Source organism: Pocillopora verrucosa, chromosome 3, assembly GCF_036669915.1.
Source record: "Pocillopora verrucosa isolate sample1 chromosome 3, ASM3666991v2, whole genome shotgun sequence".
Lineage (NCBI taxonomy): Eukaryota > Metazoa > Cnidaria > Anthozoa > Scleractinia > Pocilloporidae > Pocillopora > Pocillopora verrucosa.
The window spans coordinates 3,298,947-3,318,186 of NC_089314.1; the positions used below are offsets into that span (position 1 = coordinate 3,298,947).

The 19,240-nt window shown below is 39.7% G+C and overlaps 2 protein-coding genes across 2 annotated transcripts; both read right to left on the bottom strand.

Moving 5' to 3' along the window:
- Positions 1-110: 110 nt before the first annotated feature.
- On the bottom strand, positions 111-6,383 carry LOC131799414 (uncharacterized). Its single transcript, XM_059117140.2, has 8 exons — positions 6,139-6,383; positions 4,860-5,059; positions 3,914-4,088; positions 2,857-3,337; positions 1,994-2,187; positions 1,635-1,757; positions 897-1,019; positions 111-526 (listed from the first exon to the last, which is right to left on the bottom strand). The coding sequence occupies exons 1-8, from the start codon at positions 6,197-6,199 to the stop codon at positions 444-446; spliced, it is 1,440 nt and encodes a 479-aa protein (XP_058973123.2). The 5' UTR covers positions 6,200-6,383; the 3' UTR covers positions 111-443.
- A 749-nt stretch (positions 6,384-7,132) lies between these two features.
- LOC131799423 (zinc finger SWIM domain-containing protein 8-like) lies at positions 7,133-18,514 on the bottom strand. Its single transcript, XM_059117148.2, has 10 exons — positions 18,036-18,514; positions 16,610-16,893; positions 16,335-16,416; positions 15,537-15,711; positions 14,525-14,931; positions 13,632-13,866; positions 12,576-12,975; positions 11,753-12,035; positions 10,753-11,065; positions 7,133-10,313 (listed from the first exon to the last, which is right to left on the bottom strand). Exons 1-10 carry the CDS (start codon positions 18,463-18,465, stop codon positions 7,658-7,660), a joined length of 5,265 nt encoding a protein of 1,754 aa, XP_058973131.2. The 5' UTR covers positions 18,466-18,514; the 3' UTR covers positions 7,133-7,657.
- Positions 18,515-19,240: the final 726 nt, after the last annotated feature.

Here is a 19,240-nt window from a genome sequence, read left to right on the forward strand (position 1 = left end):
ATACAGTGTACGGAAGAGGAACTGTGGCCACGATTGTAACAATATGCATCATGTGCATGTTAAATTTTACCCTAAAACAATTATTGGTAAGGGATGTAGTAGACATAAGGTGTTGAAAAACCAAAATTCTTTAATTCAATGCCTTAGAGACCACACTCACAACAGGTTTCAATTCATATTCTAAATTAAAACTCTTGCTTTTTCCACGGAATGAGAGAGATAAAACAGCTTAAAATAAAAGCTAAAGGAAATGAATAAATTACAATAAAAAGTAAAATAAACCACCAAAAAATGAATTTGTACACGCCTGTAATTTATAGAGGTATAGTGAGATAAAATTTTGGAAGTAAGTTTACGTAATAACTAAAAATCTGTGTGCATTTAAATATATTCAGACAATAAATAATGACCTCCTGTCTAAAAAATATGTGCCCTGACACACTTTACATGGTAAATTCTAGAAGGCCTACAACAATTGGCATCACAACGTGTAAAAATACGGCAGCTGCAGTTCCAGTCCCAGAGGCTGATAAGGAAAGAAAAAAATGTTAGAGTTAAATGAACTCTTCCCCCCGAGGGTAACAACTCTTCCCCCTGAAGGTAATAACTCTTCCCCCCTGAAGGTAACAACTCCTTCCCCCAAGGGTAACAACTCTTCCCCCCTGAAAATAACAACTCTTCCCCCAAGGGTAACAACTCTTCCCCCGTGAAGGTAACAACTTTTCGTCCCTGTGAGTAACCAGAGGGGAGTAGTAAGACTTCTTGTTGCTTCACACTATGGAAACCACGATAAGTTCTGGCTGGAAGGGCCACTTGCCCTGAGCACACACATAACGCAATAATAATAAAAAACAATAAAAGTCAAAGTTTTCCTAGGTCAAGTCATTAAAACTCACCAACACAAGTATTGAAGCCATTCCCACTGAATCCCATCTTGCATTTACAGTGGTATGAACCTGGGGAATTGGTGCAGACTGCGTCCTTGTTACACTTGCTTCCCTCTGCACATTCATTTATGTCTGTATGAAGCAAAAAACAAGAGCAATTTTTGAAGGATTGTTGAAGGGTTTTAAAATTTACTCTTTACATCCCAAGAGCTTAATGTTGATTCTCTTAACTTCCATTCATTCATCTCTTCATAATTGTAACCAAATTTATCAGAGAATATGGTGATCAATCAGAAAACATCCTGCAGTAGGAACTTTTCTGTACTCTCATCCCGTCTGCCAGCCAATACATTGATATGGTAGAGTGTAATTTAATTTTGCTACTAGAGAATGGAATAATGAAGTTGTGTTATACTATGCAATGCACAAAAATGCTGACCACACCACCTGTCTTTGGAGTTTACAGTATTACTTTTTTTGCTTGCATTTGTCTTTGGACAATTATGTGACCATAGCATGAAGCAACATCAAGACTTAATGCTATGGAAATCTGGAAGAGAGAGGCAAATTGGTTTATGAAAATGTTTATCACACTTTGATTCGGACCTAAAAACTAGGTTACAATAAATGCTACAACTTGCCACATGACTGTCTAACACTGGTCATCAACTTGGCAACCTCCACCACAAAATGTTTCTCTAGTCACCCTAAGATGGGTACCAATCAACCAGCATTTCAGCTACAAACCTTTACAAGAAAAGCCATTTCCAGTGAATCCATCCTTGCACTTGCACTCGTAAGACCCAAAGGTATTTTTACAAGTTGCATCTTTGGAACACTCAGCATTCCCTAGAACACATTCGTTCACATCTGCAAAGCATGCATAGTAAGATTAACATTGAGTTGCAATTCTTTTTTAACAAATTTTTCTAGTCACTTATATTTACAATTCATACCTTGATTCTAGCCCCCTGGTATTATCTTCTACACATGTCCTTTACTTGCGAGTTTGATTGTATCTCATTTTACATTTGAGCAAAACTTAAAAATAATCTTTGCACAAATTTCCCTTTATAAGTGAATAGTCATTAATTGGCTAACAGTACCTCTGTCTGTACAAGCATAATACTTGGTGAGGTTTTTGGCTGCAGTTGCTGTAGAATATGCAAAGCCGAGATTGTCGTTGCGTGAAGCTTTTGCTGAGTTGTCACACCAAACAGTAGTCTTACAGGTATACAAAGGGTCTCGTTGATAACAGGTGTCAGTCAAAAGTATAGACTTGATGTTGGCATCCCAAAAACTGGTATTAAAGATAAAAGAATTGTTGAATATTAGTAGTACTACCATATTTTCATTACTCAAGACAAAGTAAAGCATCATGTTCTGTTATGGTTCTCCAGGTAAAGATTGAACCATTTCTATTTTGGCTTCACAGTGATAGGCTACTTCAGTCATACTGACCATGAAAGTTTTAACATGAAATTAAAAATAAAATGTAAAATACAACAATGTATCTCAAATGGACATTTTCAGTGAATTTGCCTTAATTCTAGGTTGGATTTAAATAAAATTCTCACATTATAAACTTCCTTGGGCTTTAACCCCTTTACTTTCCACATGATGTATTGAGTATGTCATGCAATTTGCAGTTTGTGTGCCTACATGACGTAATCAGTATATGGTAGTTTAGAGAGTAACAGTCAAGTTTCTGCTACAGATATAAGATAACCTGACCTCTAAACGTAAAACATGTCAGAATTCTGAAAAAAGTCAATTTGCAATTGGCACAGGACTTTACAGTGGGGTTGGCACCAACAAGGTTAATGCCAGCCACAAATTAGTCTCCCACTGAGGGGAGATTGCAGTGATCCTTGTTGCTTCTTCCTGTTAAAACCTAGATAAATAACCATTGGGAGGGTAGATTTTTGGCCTTTAAGCTGACTTTGACCAAGTGGTAACTATTTCTCACCTCAAAGTGTCTGACTTTGCAAATGCTGTCTCTACATTTGTCAAATTTAGGCCAGTGGGTTTTCCCTTGAAGTTCCACATGAACTCAACAGGCACATACTGTGAATATGTCTTAACCTCCTCAAACATTTTAACATAATTGCTCATGGCATCTTGTTCATCCTCTCTTCCAATCACTGCCAGATAATTTCCTTTGTTTTCATAAATCAACCCCTGCATTTCAACAAATGTACTAAAATAATCCTTTACTGGTTGCCTGTATTCTCTTTGGGAGTCCTTCTGAAGGTTGAAGTTTGATATACAATCCATAATGATTGCAATCTTGACTGTGCCACCCTGAAGAACCTTAGAGATACCATCAACGAATGCCTTACTTCCACAGCTTTTGTTGCATACTGCATTGCCCTGTTGCACATTAAATGTTTCAGAACGATCAAAGGCAACAAATATAATGCTGTGATTCTGAACACACTTGTCCTTTCCTGCAGAGGAAAAAAGTAAGAATCTTGACCCTATCACAACTACAATCTGAATATTAATTCTCTCTAGCTAGTGCCTACCCTACATTGCAAACAATTTTGGTGTTACCAGTGAATCAAATGAGAACTCGTGGATGTCGTATATATTTGTCCTCATCAATGCTCTGGTTGACGAGAAATCACCTCACCATCACTCCCGGGATTGGAAATTTTGAAAGGGGCTGGGTCATACAATTAGTATCTGCACCAGGCTCTTCCATTTGCCTACCTATGTGCGAAATTGCTACCTTTTTTCACCAGATTGACAAGATGCAGAGTATGCGGGTAAATGAAGGAATTGTATCATACTCATCATCAATAGCATGTACATCATGAGAAAAATTGTTCCATTATTTAACAGGTTACTTAAATTAAAGAGCATATATGCAAGACATAACCCAACCCCCTTCAAATAAACTGATATGGATTTCTACCCAGTAGAGGTAAGGTTGACTTAAATTTTATACCATTGCACTGCAATGGCACAGGTAAAATGGGTCATTTGTTGGACATGGCTAAACAGGAAATAGAAGAATTCACCTGTGAGATCTTCAGCCAGAGTAAGAAGAGCTGTGAGACCAGAGCCGTCATTGTTAACACCATACTGCTGAAGACCTTGTGTATCAAGATGAGCTCCAAGGATGATGGCATCATCATTTGCAGTACCAAAGAACTGACCTTTAAGAATGCCTATCACATTTGTGCCACTAGCAGTCTGAAACAAAATTCAGGCAAGTCAACAGATTTACTCAGTATCATCCAAGATAAAAGTCTGAGTGACATTTATTAACCCTTTCACTCCCAAGATCTGATTAGTAATTCTCCTTACTATCTGCCATACAATTCTCTTATGATGTTAGTTCAGAGAATTTGGTATTGGATTAACTAATAATCCCATGATTGATATTCTTTATCACCTGCCTGCTTGATATTGTTAGGAGAAATTCTGTCTTGGTCACTTGTGGGAGTGAAAGGGTTAACAACGGTTCTGTACATTAAGTTTGTCAAAAAGTTTCTTAGTCATGTGAAATTATCATGGGTTTGACAAATTGCCCCCTTAACTTGCATGTCACCCGAATATAAACATAAAAGCTAGTATACTTTACTATCAAGGCCATAGCTAGATTTTGTCAGAGGGTGCAATGATGTGAGTGCCAGAGGGAACCCTCTGGAGCCCCCTTTAGAGTATACCTCCTGGATTAAAAAGGTGTCGAAATTGACAATGACATGATAAACAGAGAGGGTTGTCCTTCAATTTGCTTTCCTTTTGTTTGCTTTTTCATCAAGGCAAATAAATTCATTGTTAAAAGTTTCAAAGGAAGATCAGTTAAGTTCAAACTATCTGCATAACACAAGTACTCAAAAAAGAGTTGAAATTTGTTTGCATATTATTTTGGGCCAACTGCTCTCCTGCCAATCTGCTTGCAACAGCTTCTGAAAAGAGTTGGATGTGGGCAGGTTCAATCAGTATAACATAACAGCTTACCTGTCCTGTTGTTGTGTCACTTGTGGTAAAATTTTGCAAGTCTACGTCTAATCCTACACTTTCAAACTTCTCCTTCATGAAAATAGTTGCATTCTGTAAATTTTCTTTTCCATCTGGTCGGTAGTGGGTACGGCTGGTCTCAAACCTTTCCAAATACATCTCATATTTTCTTTTATCTGCCATAGGAATCCTATCAGCAGCTGAAACCGACAACATGGACATCTGCTAAATATTTATAAGTAGTTTGATGTAATTTTAGACAATGTTTTAAAAAAAGAAAACAAACACACAAACCAACAAAAAAATCTGCAAACAATTTTGTCAGATTGGCCAAAACAGCCAGCCTAGATAACTGGAATAGTTTAAAAAAGTTATTACTCATAACTTGAGAAACAAACTCATTTAATGTAAATGGAATTTCTTAATTACAGGACTGGTACGAATGTTTGGAAATATTGACAGATAAAAAGATATCTTTATGCGTATGTACTGCATGATGCATAAACATATTAATTCAATTTCAATAACAGTCCCTATGGCAAAGAGCTTTAGTTGAGAACCTTAAGAAAGTACGTCATTGATCAATTCTCAAGTACAGATCATAAATATCGTCAAATATTGATCAATGTGCGAAAAAGAAACATCTCTATTAAGAAGGGGAGATATATTCTCCAAAATCACAATTACAATAACCTAAATAATAAAAATGCAAATGAAACATAATCTGCATTAACAGCTGGCTTTTAAAAAGTCACTCAAGTGTATTTTTAAGCCACGTATGTTATAATGATGTACTATGTAGAATTTTTATTGTTGAAAATATGTAGAAATCTTACATTAGTCTTCTTATAATTAGTTAGGAATTTAGTTTTATTGGATTTAGTTAGGAATTTAGTTTTATTGTCCGTACACGACCACATCAGCTTTTGCTGAATTTTTTTATCGTGTTTAAATAAATGCTGTTGTTGTTGTTGTTGTTGGCATCTTTCCTATCGATTCTGACTGGGGCAAAGGTTAAAAGTGAACAAGGCCTTCAGTTCCCGCATAAATAAAAATGACCACACTCTGTACAACCTTTGCTACCATATCAAAGATGGAAATTCAGCAACATAGAAGAATATTCGACAAAATCATAGGCATACAGAATCATCACTTTTCACCTTTGTTAGACGATCGTACCTCCCTGCAGCTTCGATAATCAACACAGTTACTAGCAGTACTATGTCTACAAAGGTTACTTGTAACATTGCAACACACTAGAGAATGATGAAACACTCACCTGCGAAAACTTCGAAGGCAACCATAAATAGAAGGAGTAACATTTTCGATGTAGCTTCCATGTTCGATCGACTAATTGCAAATGATGCACACACGCAAGATTTTTGATCTTTTCTTACTGGTTCAGGTTCAGGTTGCAAAATGGCATTAGTTGAGTCCGTACATCGTAAGCAAAATAATAATGATTTTACGAAAAGTTGCTGCTGAAAGGACTCGCCCTCACCAGAGTATATATACTGCCGGCGTGACAATTGTTACGGGAAGACTAAGACCGAGTTGTTTTGAAAAGAGCTAGTGCCAGAGTTGAGGTGCTGAATGTAAATTGTTGGAGCGTTTATAATTTATTTAAATTTTGTATTCAAGGATACTTGACAGAGAACGAGCAAGATTTCCAAACAAAACCAAAATTAATTGAGCATACCGCTCCTGGGTAAAGAAAACAATGGCGAAGACAATAGACTGGCTTTGGGACTACGGAATATTCACATACAATCTTCAACGATCTCACTCTTGTCTGGGTAGGTCTCTCGTCGCACTTCGAATGACCGAAACCTTTAAGCGGGTAAAAAAATGCATTGACGAGAAGAATCGACGGCGAATCAGATGTTTTGTATTGCCAATGGGACTGTTTGATAGACCTCTTTCATAATGGCGGGAATGTTTACCGTCCTTTAATGTGCATGCAGGTCAGAGAAATAAGACTCTTCGCTTCACTTTTGTGAGAAAATGTCATGAAAATGAAAGGAAAGTAATCACGACCGTCATTTAAGAAGGAGGTCTATGCAAAAAAGGTGTGGTGAAAGTAAGTGATATTCGAGAATATCCTTCCATTTCTGTCAAATTTTAACACTCACCGGTTTCATGGGTTTCTTTTTTTCTTTTCCAAATAGACAATAGAATATTTCAGAATCCCTTGGAGACACGAGAGACATCAAACTTAAGTTATAGAATGGTTTCAAAAGCTTAATAGCGATGTATTCTGGCAGAGGCGACTTTATTCATGAACTTTAAGTAATCTATCTATCAATGCTGGCAACAGTGCGAAGTCGTCCGCTTGAAAAGTGCTTTTCAATTCGGTTTAAGGAACTGTATTCAACATAATAAGTGATGACATTTTTGACAAAAATAAATAAAGTGTACCAATAAATATACTTAATTTTTTTTATCTCAACGACAAAGATGACAACGGCCCCTAACAATTTTACGATATCTTTACACATGATTTAAATTACAAAATGAGAAGCGTTCTTACGACTCTCATGGTTAAATAAATATGATCAGTATAAACGCCCGAACATTGCTTTAAACAACCTCAAGAAAAAACTAACAATGCCAAATATAGCGTCCTAAATGCTTAAAATTGCATCTACAACATTCTTCATCTAGTCCTTGCTGGTGTTCCTTTGATTACAACCAAGTTCAATGTGTTCATAATAATACTATAATTGAGATGAAAAAAGATAACAACTTTCAGTGCCGAACAGTTGATCCAAACATTAGGTGCGTTTTATGCTCACAAGTTAGGCTTTGGCTAGTCCACTCATAATCATTTGCCAAAGTTCTTTCTTTTTGGGTTGCCCCCGCCGGATACTTTGCAAGAGCTCGTTAAACTGCGTCATTCCACCCGGTGCCATGCAGAACGCTCCACGAGCGTGTCTAAGCAGCTCAACGAACTCATCGTACTCGCTCTGGGAAATTTTTAACAAGTTGTAATGGACACACTGGGCATACATAGTCAAGCTCTTCTGTACTAAAGGACTAATGGTCGGAGAGCGTAGATTTGCCGTCAGTTGCGCTGGGTTAGAGCGCGCCATGTGTCTCGCTGCTTCCAAGGCAAGGTCGTGTAGCACAAACGGGCTAGCCACTGCGTTCAAAGCAGCAACACAGAATCGCTGAAGATGCGAATTGCCGAGCCTAGCGGACAGTGAACACAGCCACCTGATGTCATCGCTGCAATTCGGATTACGCGAAAATTTTACGTTAGGTCGGTCATCTGAGGTGCGTCTGGATAAGAACTCCAGCGCTAACATGCCCACCCGGTATGCACTGTTTAGATGATACGAAACGTGTATCCCTTGCTGTCCGGCTGATACGCGATTTAAATGCTGACTTAAACTTGAATTAAAATTGGTGGCTTGATATGGTGGAGGAGTAGGTCCTGTGTAACCTCCTGATAATGAGTATTGAGGCCCAGTCAAGGATCGCGATTGAGAATATGAACGGTATCCTGAGGATGCCCCCGGTAAATAGGGGGGATAATGCCCCATCATCTGATGGACTTGCTGGTGCATCTGCTGCTGTACGTATTGTTCGGGCGTTGTGTACAGAGGAGGAGGTATGGACGGATAACAAGGAGGCATTGTAAATTGTGGTACCTGGGGTACAAACGGGCTCACTGGAGGAGAATGGCCAGACGAGGCTACAGACTGAGAAGATCTATTCAAAGAACTTCGACTTCTTGATTCGCTATTTCCTGGTCCGGAAGCTGAGCTATTGTTGGTTTGGTTCTTCTCGTGAAGGTGGTACCAGTGCTTAGCGACTTCAAACAGAACTTCAGGATACACTCCGCCGCCCCGAGCTGCACTTTCAACAGCTTGACACGCTTGTTCCAATAATTGGGCATCCTCCTCACGACACTGAGACAAGGCCCGCTGAATCTCCCCGGGATTGAGAGTAGTTGCCATGTGAAGACACGACAGTCCAAGTTCAGCCGCAGCACGTACCATAGCGCGATCATTATACCTGGATGCTCGATCAGCAATAGACACAACTTCAGAGGGGGTCAAGTTACCCTCCCAACGTTTTAGGAGAAGCGTTATCGCTTGATGGCCAATTTCCATGGCTTGACCAGAGATCCAAGAGACATGTGATGAGTACGTTCGCGACAACCAATTTGCCGAAGTTCGATTGTGCAGTCCAAGTGCAAAAAGTCCAATTTCAAAGGCACACAGCTGCAGTACTCTATGGGCACCAGCTTGAGTATCGCTGCTTGTTGCTTGTGTGAACACAGAGGTGCCATTGCCTCCTCCGGCCTTAGAAAGGACAGCCTTAGCCAGTTCAAACATGAAATGAGCTTCAGCCTCAGTTGCTTGATACAGAGCTGATTTGCCTCCCCTCCTCCTCCTTCGTCCACGACGACGACGGCTTCTATTAGTATCCTCTGCACCGGCGCTAACGCTTCCTCTGGAGCCGGATTCACTAGATTGTTCTTCTAATACTTCTGATGGAGCTATCACAACGGCATCTCCTCCACTGCAAGATTCGCCTTCAGCAACTGAACAACTAGATGCCTTATTTCCAACTTGAAAGAATACATTAGATGTCTCTGAGAGTTCGTTATCGACGGCACCACTTGAAGGCGAAGCTCCAACTTCTTCCGTTTCACCCTCATTTACCAAATTGTGACTTGATTCAATTTCGTGAAACAATTCTTGCTGAACACGGCTATGACATTCATCAAAATCCGCTTCAATGTCCGACACATCACCTTCAGACGAGAGGCCATGATTGGCCAGGATTACCCTCTGGCTAAGCTCTGGGTTGTCGCTTGAACAGGAATTAAAAGCTTCTGTGTCATTTGAATTACAATAGAAATGAACACTTTCTAAGCGCTGTGATGGTGCATTTCCTTCGCAAGGACGTGGAACATCGACACTCGGAGCAAAGAGGTTAGGATCACCGCTATTTTGAGTGTTTTGGTTTGGTGGAATAGTATCCGAGTCCTCCACAAGAGGCACTTGATTATGTAGGTGGTCCACATCTATGAGGTCTTCTCTACTCTGAGGAACAGCATCTGGTCGAAGAACGGAAGACGGGTTACTGGCAGCGTCATAGTGTTGACTGCTGTTGATAAACGGATCACACTGCGTTGGTTCACAATTAGGTGAAGCCTTGCTTAAAGTTTCATGTGAATGGAGGATTCCTTTGTCATTCTGCTTACTTCCCTGAAGATCAGCCTTGTACGCTGCCAGCCCAAGGTGAGGGACCGGAACAGAATCTGTATCAACTCCACTTGAATTTCCGCTTTCTTCATCCAATGACAACGAAGCATTACTTGCTAAGAGTCTTTGTTCATAAGATCTTTCATTTCCTCCTCGGAGTTTGTATCTGTCTATTCCTGAACTATCTTTACAGCTGCTGTCTGTACCACTGTCACTGGTGCTGGAGGACTGGTGACTATTGTTAGGAAAGAAAAAGGGAGAAAAAGGAGCTACACAATATGCAGTGAATTCGATGCAAATAATACAGTTGAATCCCATCGAACGTCGAGCGGATTGAAAAAGTAAAGTAATTGGGAGTTAAGATCAAATGAACGGAAATCGGAATATAAAACAACAACGAAAAAACCACCTGTGTTTAGTAAATCATGATTCACACCAAATCCTGCTGTAAAGTTAAGTAAAGAGGAGTAGAGAACTGAGTCGAAAAATGGAGTATTTTAAAGGACTTAGGCTGCAAAGTTGTCTTTTGTAGTAAGATGCACCAATAAAGAAGAAACCAGAACTGGACTGCACCATTTTGTGAAAAACCTCTCCAATAATAATTTATATTAATAAGTATAACATGTGGCAAAGGTCTCGAGGATACCAACCCAAAACGCAATTTAATTTCCTACCTAGCTTTACGGTTAGGAAGCACTATAGTAGCTTTGCCCTTGACAACATTGGTGCCAGATGCTTCGCTTTCCTTTCCCTCGTCCTTATTATCCTGAGAATCAGATCGCTCCACTCTCTTCTTATCTTGAGGCGTACCAGCAGCACTCGGTAGGTCATACCGATTCTGGTCTAAAATGACGTCCATTATTTGGCGAATCTTCGTCGGATCGTCCCTTGAGTAAACAAGTAACGCTAGTGCCAGGTCGCCTCTTTGTTGCCTTGTGCCTTCACATAACATGGGGTAGTGGTGCTCAAACGCATTTCCTTTCATTCCTAATAAGAGTATTCGAGAAGTAAGAAATTGATAATTAAAAGAAAGACTGGGTCGGGGTACTCGCAGAGGGCAAACGATCCCCTCTGCCGAAAAGGGGGAGGGGAGGGGGGTTGTCGAAGGTAAGTTTGTTAAAGTTTGGAAGGAACATGGGCTGAAATTATTATCGGTTATTGTCTTTCCTCCAAGCTTTTTCTTTTCTTCTTTTCACAAAATCCCCAAACTCCGATTCCATTCAGAAAGATAGGGCGGTGAGTCAATGAGTCACAGCAAAGTCAAATTTATTTTGTTCTTCATTTTGAGGATATTTGATTTGAGTGTATGATAACGTTGAGGGATATTCAAATTAACCAACATAACTTAAGATAGAAATCACAGTGAATTAACCTTTCTAGACCATTTACAATTGGTGCTTGTTTGTTAACCCTTTTGAAAAGATCAAGTGGAAAAATGTGCAATGAGACAATTTTTGCATTAGTCAGAACAGGTATGCAGTGAATAGATGATCTTATCGCGCAACCTTCTTTGCTATGTGAATAGCATGATTGCATACAGCTCCATGCAAAAGATATTGGCAACAAAATGAAGCTAATTTGTTTAATAGCGAAGTAATTTTCCCAGCAATAGATAGAAGTTTTCTAACCTCAGGAGTTAATTCAACGACCTTCAATTTACCCTTGTTCACCTACCTATAGCATACAGAGCAGCCTTAAATCCCAGCTCTTCGTCTTCTTTAGTTGTTTCGCATAGTTTCCTTGCAGCTTGCCGCTTAGCTTTTGATTCAGTATCGCTTGACCTCAAGATATCAAAGATGAATGAGGCCAACATGATGGGCAGAACAGCCTCTCCTCTTCTCAGTTCACCCTGATGAAGAAGCCCGGCCTTTTCCTTAACAATAGCGAGTTCAGCTGGTCCAAGAGGAAGTTTCTTTAGCAAGCTGACCAACTCTGATTCTTGATGTAACAGTTTGACCTGTAATTAATTCATATAAAGCTGTTTTTAATTGAGTGTCGAAAGAAATCAGGGATTACTTTGGTTTTGCTTTACTTCGCTCCATGGTTGGTGCACACAACAAGTGCCACTCTCTGAACCAATCAAATGCAAAATTACACCCACTAACGACCTGGTCAGCCGCGTTTTCCTGCGCTTAAGGCACTTGACATTTTTTTTAAACTTTGAGTTGTCATCGGCTCTTTGGGGTATTTTATTTTCCTCTGATTTGTCATTGTGATTACTTTGGTAGAGGAGGTGTTGACGAATCCCATGATCATTCGTGATGATTGCAATAACTTTCAGCCTTACAAAAGTTTCGACCTTGAGAAGCTAAATTACCATCCTCTCTACGAAGGGAGTAAGATATCGAGTGGTGACTGGCAATACGACTGTTGCCGTTCAAAAAGGGTAAACAAGTACCACTATGAGAGAGATAATGGTGAGATTCGACTCACACAATTTGTTAGAAAACGACACTCGCGTGTTCTAACCTGCGATGAAGAATAACTTTGTCATTACCTCTAATGCTTTACTCTTAGCTGGCTGCCTTGGCATTTCCAATCCTAACATACAGACTTTGAAAGCTAAATGATGACAGTGCAGGTCTTCTGCCAGCACATTGCACAGAAAACCAGCTTTCAGCAGAATAGTATTTGTAAACGATGTCATGCGAACACCCAGTCTCTTGCTCCTGGCACTAAAATGGGACGAGACGTTCCTATCATCGCTCAGAATATTCTCTGCAAGTTTCACGGCTAGTTTTCCGGCCAGGGAACTGTAGCCATGGACATGAAGAGCCTCCATTCGTGCACATAAGACTTGTAAATCTTCACCGGCATCGAAAATTGGGTTGTGCTCATCTGCTGATGAGCTGCCGATGCTTTCTTCAGTTGTACCCGGGCTGACGCTAACAATGGGGCTAAAATTAATCACAACTGTCAGTGTACAGATATTCAAGTCTGCTCTCGCGCCTACTGGCCCATACCGCTAGCCCAAACCGCCGGTGCGGAGCTTGTAAGCTTCTTTGTGAGCAAGAAGCTACAAGGAGTGTTGTAACTCCCGTCCGCCCGCCCACCCGCCCGAGAAGATGCAAGAGCAACAGAGGTTACTCCCCTAATTTCTCAAGTTTTCCGGCCAGTTTCTAGTTCTCAGGACTTACTAATTCACTTGGGTGAAGACAGGCCCTGTGAAAATTAAGTATTTTGCACAAGAAAACAACACCATTTTGCGGTCTCAGCCAGGATCAGGGCCTCTCGATCCCCAAGTCCTGCTCACCACCATTTCCACAACTGAAATATTGTATTCCTCTCAATGCATCTCACTTCAATCTCAAATCCCTCCCTTTCTTGCAATTTATTGATAGATCCCAAAAAATTCTGTGTCTCCTTGAAAAATGAACTCATGTCTAGTGCCAGAGAAATTCTGGTTTTTACGTGAAAAATAAAGTTAAAACTGTAGAAACTTAAAGAAAAAAAACACATATGGTTGTGTAGCTTGGGAGCCAATATTTCGATAGTTTGAGGCAGCTCTGAAACTACACCAAAGAGGATTTGATTCTTATAATGCTACACATACCTTTCAATAGGTGATAAGACATTTTCATGAAGTCCAGTCTCTGTGCTCCCACAGGATTGTGCTGTCCCTGTATCTCTCTTCAGCGCTGAAGAAAGCTGGGGTTCATGATTTCTCTCTTTGGGAACTAAACCTACATCCACATTTTTCCAGTTGAGAGAACAAGCTTCTATTGCAGCAAGAAAACCAGGAAAGCATGAAATTGCTGCAGGTGGAATCGAAACACTGGCACCTCGCCCTGAAGAAATCGTGATATTCAGGGTTATTCTCTAATATTCAATTCAATCAACCTCGTATCTTCCTCATGTCTGTTGGTAAAATTAATTCATTACTTTCAATAAAAATAAGTGCACTTGTTTAGGCCATGTTGTAGGGCGCTAGACTGCCGTGCAGGAGTAGGAGAGGTCAAGCCCCAGACTGGATCAAACACTCAGGGTCATAAGACTACTGAGGAGAATAAGCTAATACTGAGGCATTCTAGTCTTCTCGGACAAGGACGATAAACCGTAGGTTCGGTCTCCTGAATCCTCTCTGTAATGGATAGAAGGGGATATTAAACAATCCATACACTTCTCACAGAGAGTATGGATTGTAGCTCCTGATGTTGGGGTTTGACGTTGTTATTTTTGATACATTTTTAAGATCCCCATAAGTATTTTCTAAGGTAAGAGGTAAGAAAATAAAGGAAGACAAAGAACTTGTTGACCACCAGATTTCCTCCAAAATGGAATGATAAGAGAATTATGGAACTTGGCTATCACTAAATATCAATATTTGCCTTCGTCTCCTTGAGCAATTGTTTACCTTAACCTGCAGCTTTCTCAAACTAATTAATCTTCACATTTTGCTTAACTCTTTCCACTAATTGTCAAATGTTTAGAGTAACTGACCATTACCTGTTTGTCCTTTATCTACAGTCTTTTGATGCCACTCTTGCAATTGCATCTTCATCTCTTCCCTCTCATCATCTGACAACTTGGGATTCAAAGCTGCCAGTCTCCACAATGCCACAAGTTCATCACAAAATCCAGCACAAGCATGTTTAGTTGCTTCTGTGCTTGCAGTATTGGTGTTCCCCCTGTAATTATTTCCATAACTATGAGAAGGGGAATTCCCTGAAGCTTGACTCCGACTGTCATACCACCAAATTAGCACCTGATCATTGGCTAGACATTCTTCTGTGAGAATAACCAGAAGATTCACTGCATTCATGTCACCCCTGCTGAAGAGTTCACGAACAATGGACAGAAGGTTCCACATCCCCTCAGGCTCTCGTCCTTTTAAAGGTCTGAGTATATTTGACCTGCACATGAAATGCATGGAAAAAAAAAGAAAGAAATGTGCAGTGAGGTACAAAATAACTGATGCAGGGTTTTGTTTTATTTTGATGTAAAGGTTAGGCACCTCATTAGTGGATCTGGTTGATTATCCTTGAGCAAAAAAAAATACTCTCCCCCCCCCCCAAAAAAAAAAAAAAAAGAAAAAACACTCAAGCTGAAGCATACACATGTACACACAGCAACTCAACTGCATTCAGTTCTGTAGAAAAAATCTGGGTGCAAACCATGTGTCACTAAATATTCTTCATATGTGAACTTCCAGGAAATATTTAAGTCATTGTATACTGAGTATTTCCACTCTGGGCAGATCAACAACAAACTGGAAAAAAAACTACTTTTCTTTTCATATTAGTCTTGTTTCAGCTCTGCTTTTTAATATTAAAATTGCAAATGTTAGTTCCCCACAGAAATTGAAACTAAGAACGGGAGCAAGAGCTGCAACAATATGTTCTAAGAAAAAATTGCCAATCCACAAGATAAATCAACCACAAAATTTTCATGCTATTCAGTAAATTAACCCATACCTAATTAAAAGTAAATTTAAAAACTAAGCCAATGTGTATCTCACCATTCAGCAGCTGTGGGTGGAGCAGTATTTGCTAAAAAGAGTGCATTCACATCACTAAATACCAAAGGACTTGGGCCACAAAATCTCACAAGCATCTTTTTAATGTTCTCATGGAGAGAACTTTCATCCAAACACCATTTTGAATGATCTGTAGCTGATGGCCCTGCTGTGGGATCTAACAAATACCATAAAGATGATTTCAAACACTGAATGATGTCATTGATTCTTAAAAGTGTGCTTGTCTGTCTAATAACAAATTGTGACTGGATACACTGCATAAATGAGGATTCTTTCTAGGCAAAGCATTCTCTAGAGCTGTTTAATTGTCAAGAATGTCATAGTTTTGATGTCTATTTGACAATGAATGACATTTTAGCACTGTTGTATAGCTAATTTGCCATGCACTGCATTAAAAAAACTTTTAATTGGTTATCTTGGCGAACACAGTGAATAAATCTTGTAAACAAATATTACACAGTCTGCTTTGTCGATCAGTTTGACAGCTGACTGTAGTGTCTATAGAAATAACATTTCCCAAAAATGGGGATACAGTGGTTTAATAGTTGTCATAGTGCAATCCAAATAGAAAGGTCATGTACTGAGTTCTAAGAAAACACACTTCACTCCCACTTGCAATGCCACTTTCCACCCAGGAGTGCAAATGGGTTATGGATTACCTGATGAAATACTGAAGGGAGAGGGGAGCGGTTAGTCTTGCAGTGAACTTGTATCCCACAAAAGGAGTAGCTGTAACAATACTAGTTCAAACAATAAATAAAAACAGCCACTGACTCTTACCTGGAGCACCTGGTACAGAGTTGATGGTGGATTCTTGTGAAGACAGTAGCTCATCAAGAAGCCTTTGAGCGGTTGGGAGAAGCTTGTGTAAAACCAAAACAAACAAAATCAAGTTGTGAACCAAATGGGCTGCCAAATTCAAAAGCCATAATCAACATTGATGACAGTTTGACAGTTAAACATTTTATTTCTCATGTCTGCACTTGCAAAGATCTGGTCTCTGTAACAGTATCAAAACATTTAAATCATTAGTGAAAATTCAATAGTATTATTACCTGTTGTGGCAGTTCTGTGATGAGATACTGAGCAAACTTCTGGAGCTGATCCCGTCTCAAACGAGATAAATATTCTGATACTGGAGCTCTTAGGCAAACCATCTTTGGGAAGTGTATTCGAAAAAGACACAATGCAATTACATGAGAACACCAGGTTGCAGTTTGATCACAAGTACAATTACAAGAGGTTATGTGGCCTCTGTCAAATGTGACGGCTACATTAAATATTCCTTTGCTTTGGCAAACACTGTGAGGTTGGTGAACTGTGCCACTTAAATGAAAACCTGCAAAGAGAAGATCATGCTAAAGTAAGAGGAAAAGGAACTTATTCCTAAATTCTGTCATATATGAAAGGCATTACTGTTATTGGTTTTTTTTAACATGTGTGCATATTAGTCTACCAAGCTCTCGGTCACAATACCATTTCCACTCAAAAGCAAGGTTAAGAAACTTATCTGCGTATTTGTAAAGGGAAAATAATCATGCCACCTATTTTAAAAGAGGCCTATGAAGAAAAATAGTCTGAGCTGCATATGTGGATAACTGTAACTCCACATTGTCTGTCAAGACATCAATGAATAAGGTGAAAAAGTGAGGTATGGCAAAATACGTGTAGTGAAGTATGGAAAGGTAGTGACAGAGGAATGTTACTTGCATGGTAAAATGACATTGCATTTTTATGTCCTTTGTTTGAGTGATCATCAACACATTCATTTTATTTTTCAACATAGTTTTCCTCTGCATGAACATGTAAAAAGTTTTTCATCTGCTACAAGTATCGATTGCCAGCTTGTCCAGGACTTGATTTATCATTTCACAACTTGGCCAACACTCAATTGATATGTACATGTCAGCTAATTAACAAAGGGTTCACAATCACTTAACAAACTGTTGACATAGGTTGATAGTCAGTTAACCCTTGCTCTGGCAAGAGTGACCAAAAATAAATTTCTACTCACATTACCCACACATCCTCATGGAGAAAGAAGATGCTGAAACATATGCACTAATTGAGTGGGTGGGACAAGACAATATTTGGCTCAAGGTCAAGGACTGGTCATTTAAAATTGCACTATCATCAGTGAGGAGGAATAAGCATTCAGATCTCAGAATTATAAAGAGTTGTTGTTCAAAGGGATTTTATTGGAAGCGTTTCACACCGACACGATACAACAAATGAAGTTCGCTGTGGGTTTGATTACTAACAAAAAAAAAACAAATAAAATCACTGAACAAACTTGAAATCGAAAATACACCCTACAGAGCTGACTGTTTACAAATGGCCAACATCAATTATATTGATTCATTTTCGGTACCAAACTATTTCAGTACATGGTTTACAGCGTAGCACATATGGAAAGCCTTCTTGCGACAGTTCGGTTTAAACAGGTGAAACAGGCTACCGGCGAAGTCTTAATTCACTTACCAATCTGCAGTACATCTTTAACGGCCTGCACTTTGAGAAGCTGTTCCCCTTCCAGAAATTTATCCGGAGAGCCATTTGCTAAACACGAATAGAGTCGAATGTCTTCTTCAAAGAGCGGAAACGACCAAAAAGCGATTCTTTGCTGGAGCTGCTCAGGAATCTGAGGAAATTTGCACTCAACAGTTTCAAAAGGAAAATGTTCTGCTACTGTCCTAGCGCAAATTTCAATAAGAGTTTCGACTGTCGCTTCACCCAAGTCTGAACCAAACTGGACGCCATTTTGAGAATTTCTCTTCCAGCCTCGCCAATTTCCACAGAGACTTTCTGGCTCTGAAACCCAGGAACAAAGTGAATCTTCTTCAAAGCGATCGCTGTCGTCAAAGGACAAATGTTCTTCATTATTTTCTTCCCATTCAAACCATAGCTCCATGTTAGCTTGTTGTTTACATTCTGCTCTCTTTCAATCCGGATGGCGGTAATTTTAGTCCTCGCTGTCCTTACTCAACCCCAGACCTCCAAAAGACTCACGTCTCGTCCCCAGACCTCACGGATACATCCAAATAATAATTATTTTAATCGAAGTTTAATAGATCGAATGTACGTCCAGAGACTACCAATCTTCGGAATTTCTTGAGGTGCCTAGAGACTGAAGAAAGCGGAAGCTTGAATTTGTGCATATTTGAATTTTAATGTAAATATTGCCAAATAAAATTCAATCATTTCAAAAAATGCTAGTAAGGGAGTAGCTTATAAGCGCTGTGGAAGACGGGTGAAAGGTAGATTGTCTCACCCCCCCCTCCCCCCTCCCCATTAGACGCAAGTCACAGGAAAGGACACTAGAATGAGGAAATATATTCCTTCGGGGGTGGGGGAAGCGTTTGATAGCATCACAACTTAACAAATAAGTGGAAGGGGGTGTGTGTGTGTGTGTGTGTGTGTGTGGATGTTTTAAGGGAAGGGTACGGAGGGCCTCCCAATCTCTTTGGTTACCCGAACGAGCAATAACTTGACACTTCTGCTAACCGAAGGCAATTTTGTTTTTGCTTCCCTTTAGATCTGAAAAGCGATACTGGGCTAAGGACATATTAAGAATTTTAAATGACCTGAAGTTAGATACATAGGCCAGGGCTTTCATGTCAGGTCTGTTCTTGACTAAACTGACAGGCGCATTACTACAATCTGCAACCTACGAACTTCCAGTCGCA

What these genes read in the sequence shown, in the direction of transcription:
- LOC131799423 (XM_059117148.2), bottom strand. Translation starts at nt 18,465, where the DNA reads ATGGAGCTATGGTTTGAATGGGAAGAAAATAATGAAGAACATTTGTCC. An exon ending in CCACCCACAGCTGCTGAATG is followed by an intron (nt 14,932 to 15,536) that starts GTGAGATACACA and finishes TTTCATGTGCAG; the next exon opens with GTCAAATATACTCAGACCTT. An exon ending in TGTAGATAAAGGACAAACAG is followed by an intron (nt 13,867 to 14,524) that starts GTAATGGTCAGT and finishes CGATTTCTTCAG; the next exon opens with GGCGAGGTGCCAGTGTTTCG.
- LOC131799414 (XM_059117140.2), bottom strand. Translation starts at nt 6,199, where the DNA reads ATGGAAGCTACATCGAAAATGTTACTCCTTCTATTTATGGTTGCCTTC. An exon ending in GTGACACAACAACAGGACAG is followed by an intron (nt 4,089 to 4,859) that starts GTAAGCTGTTAT and finishes ATTTTGTTTCAG; the next exon opens with ACTGCTAGTGGCACAAATGT. An exon ending in TGGCTTCAATACTTGTGTTG is followed by an intron (nt 527 to 896) that starts GTGAGTTTTAAT and finishes TTTCCTTATCAG; the next exon opens with CCTCTGGGACTGGAACTGCA.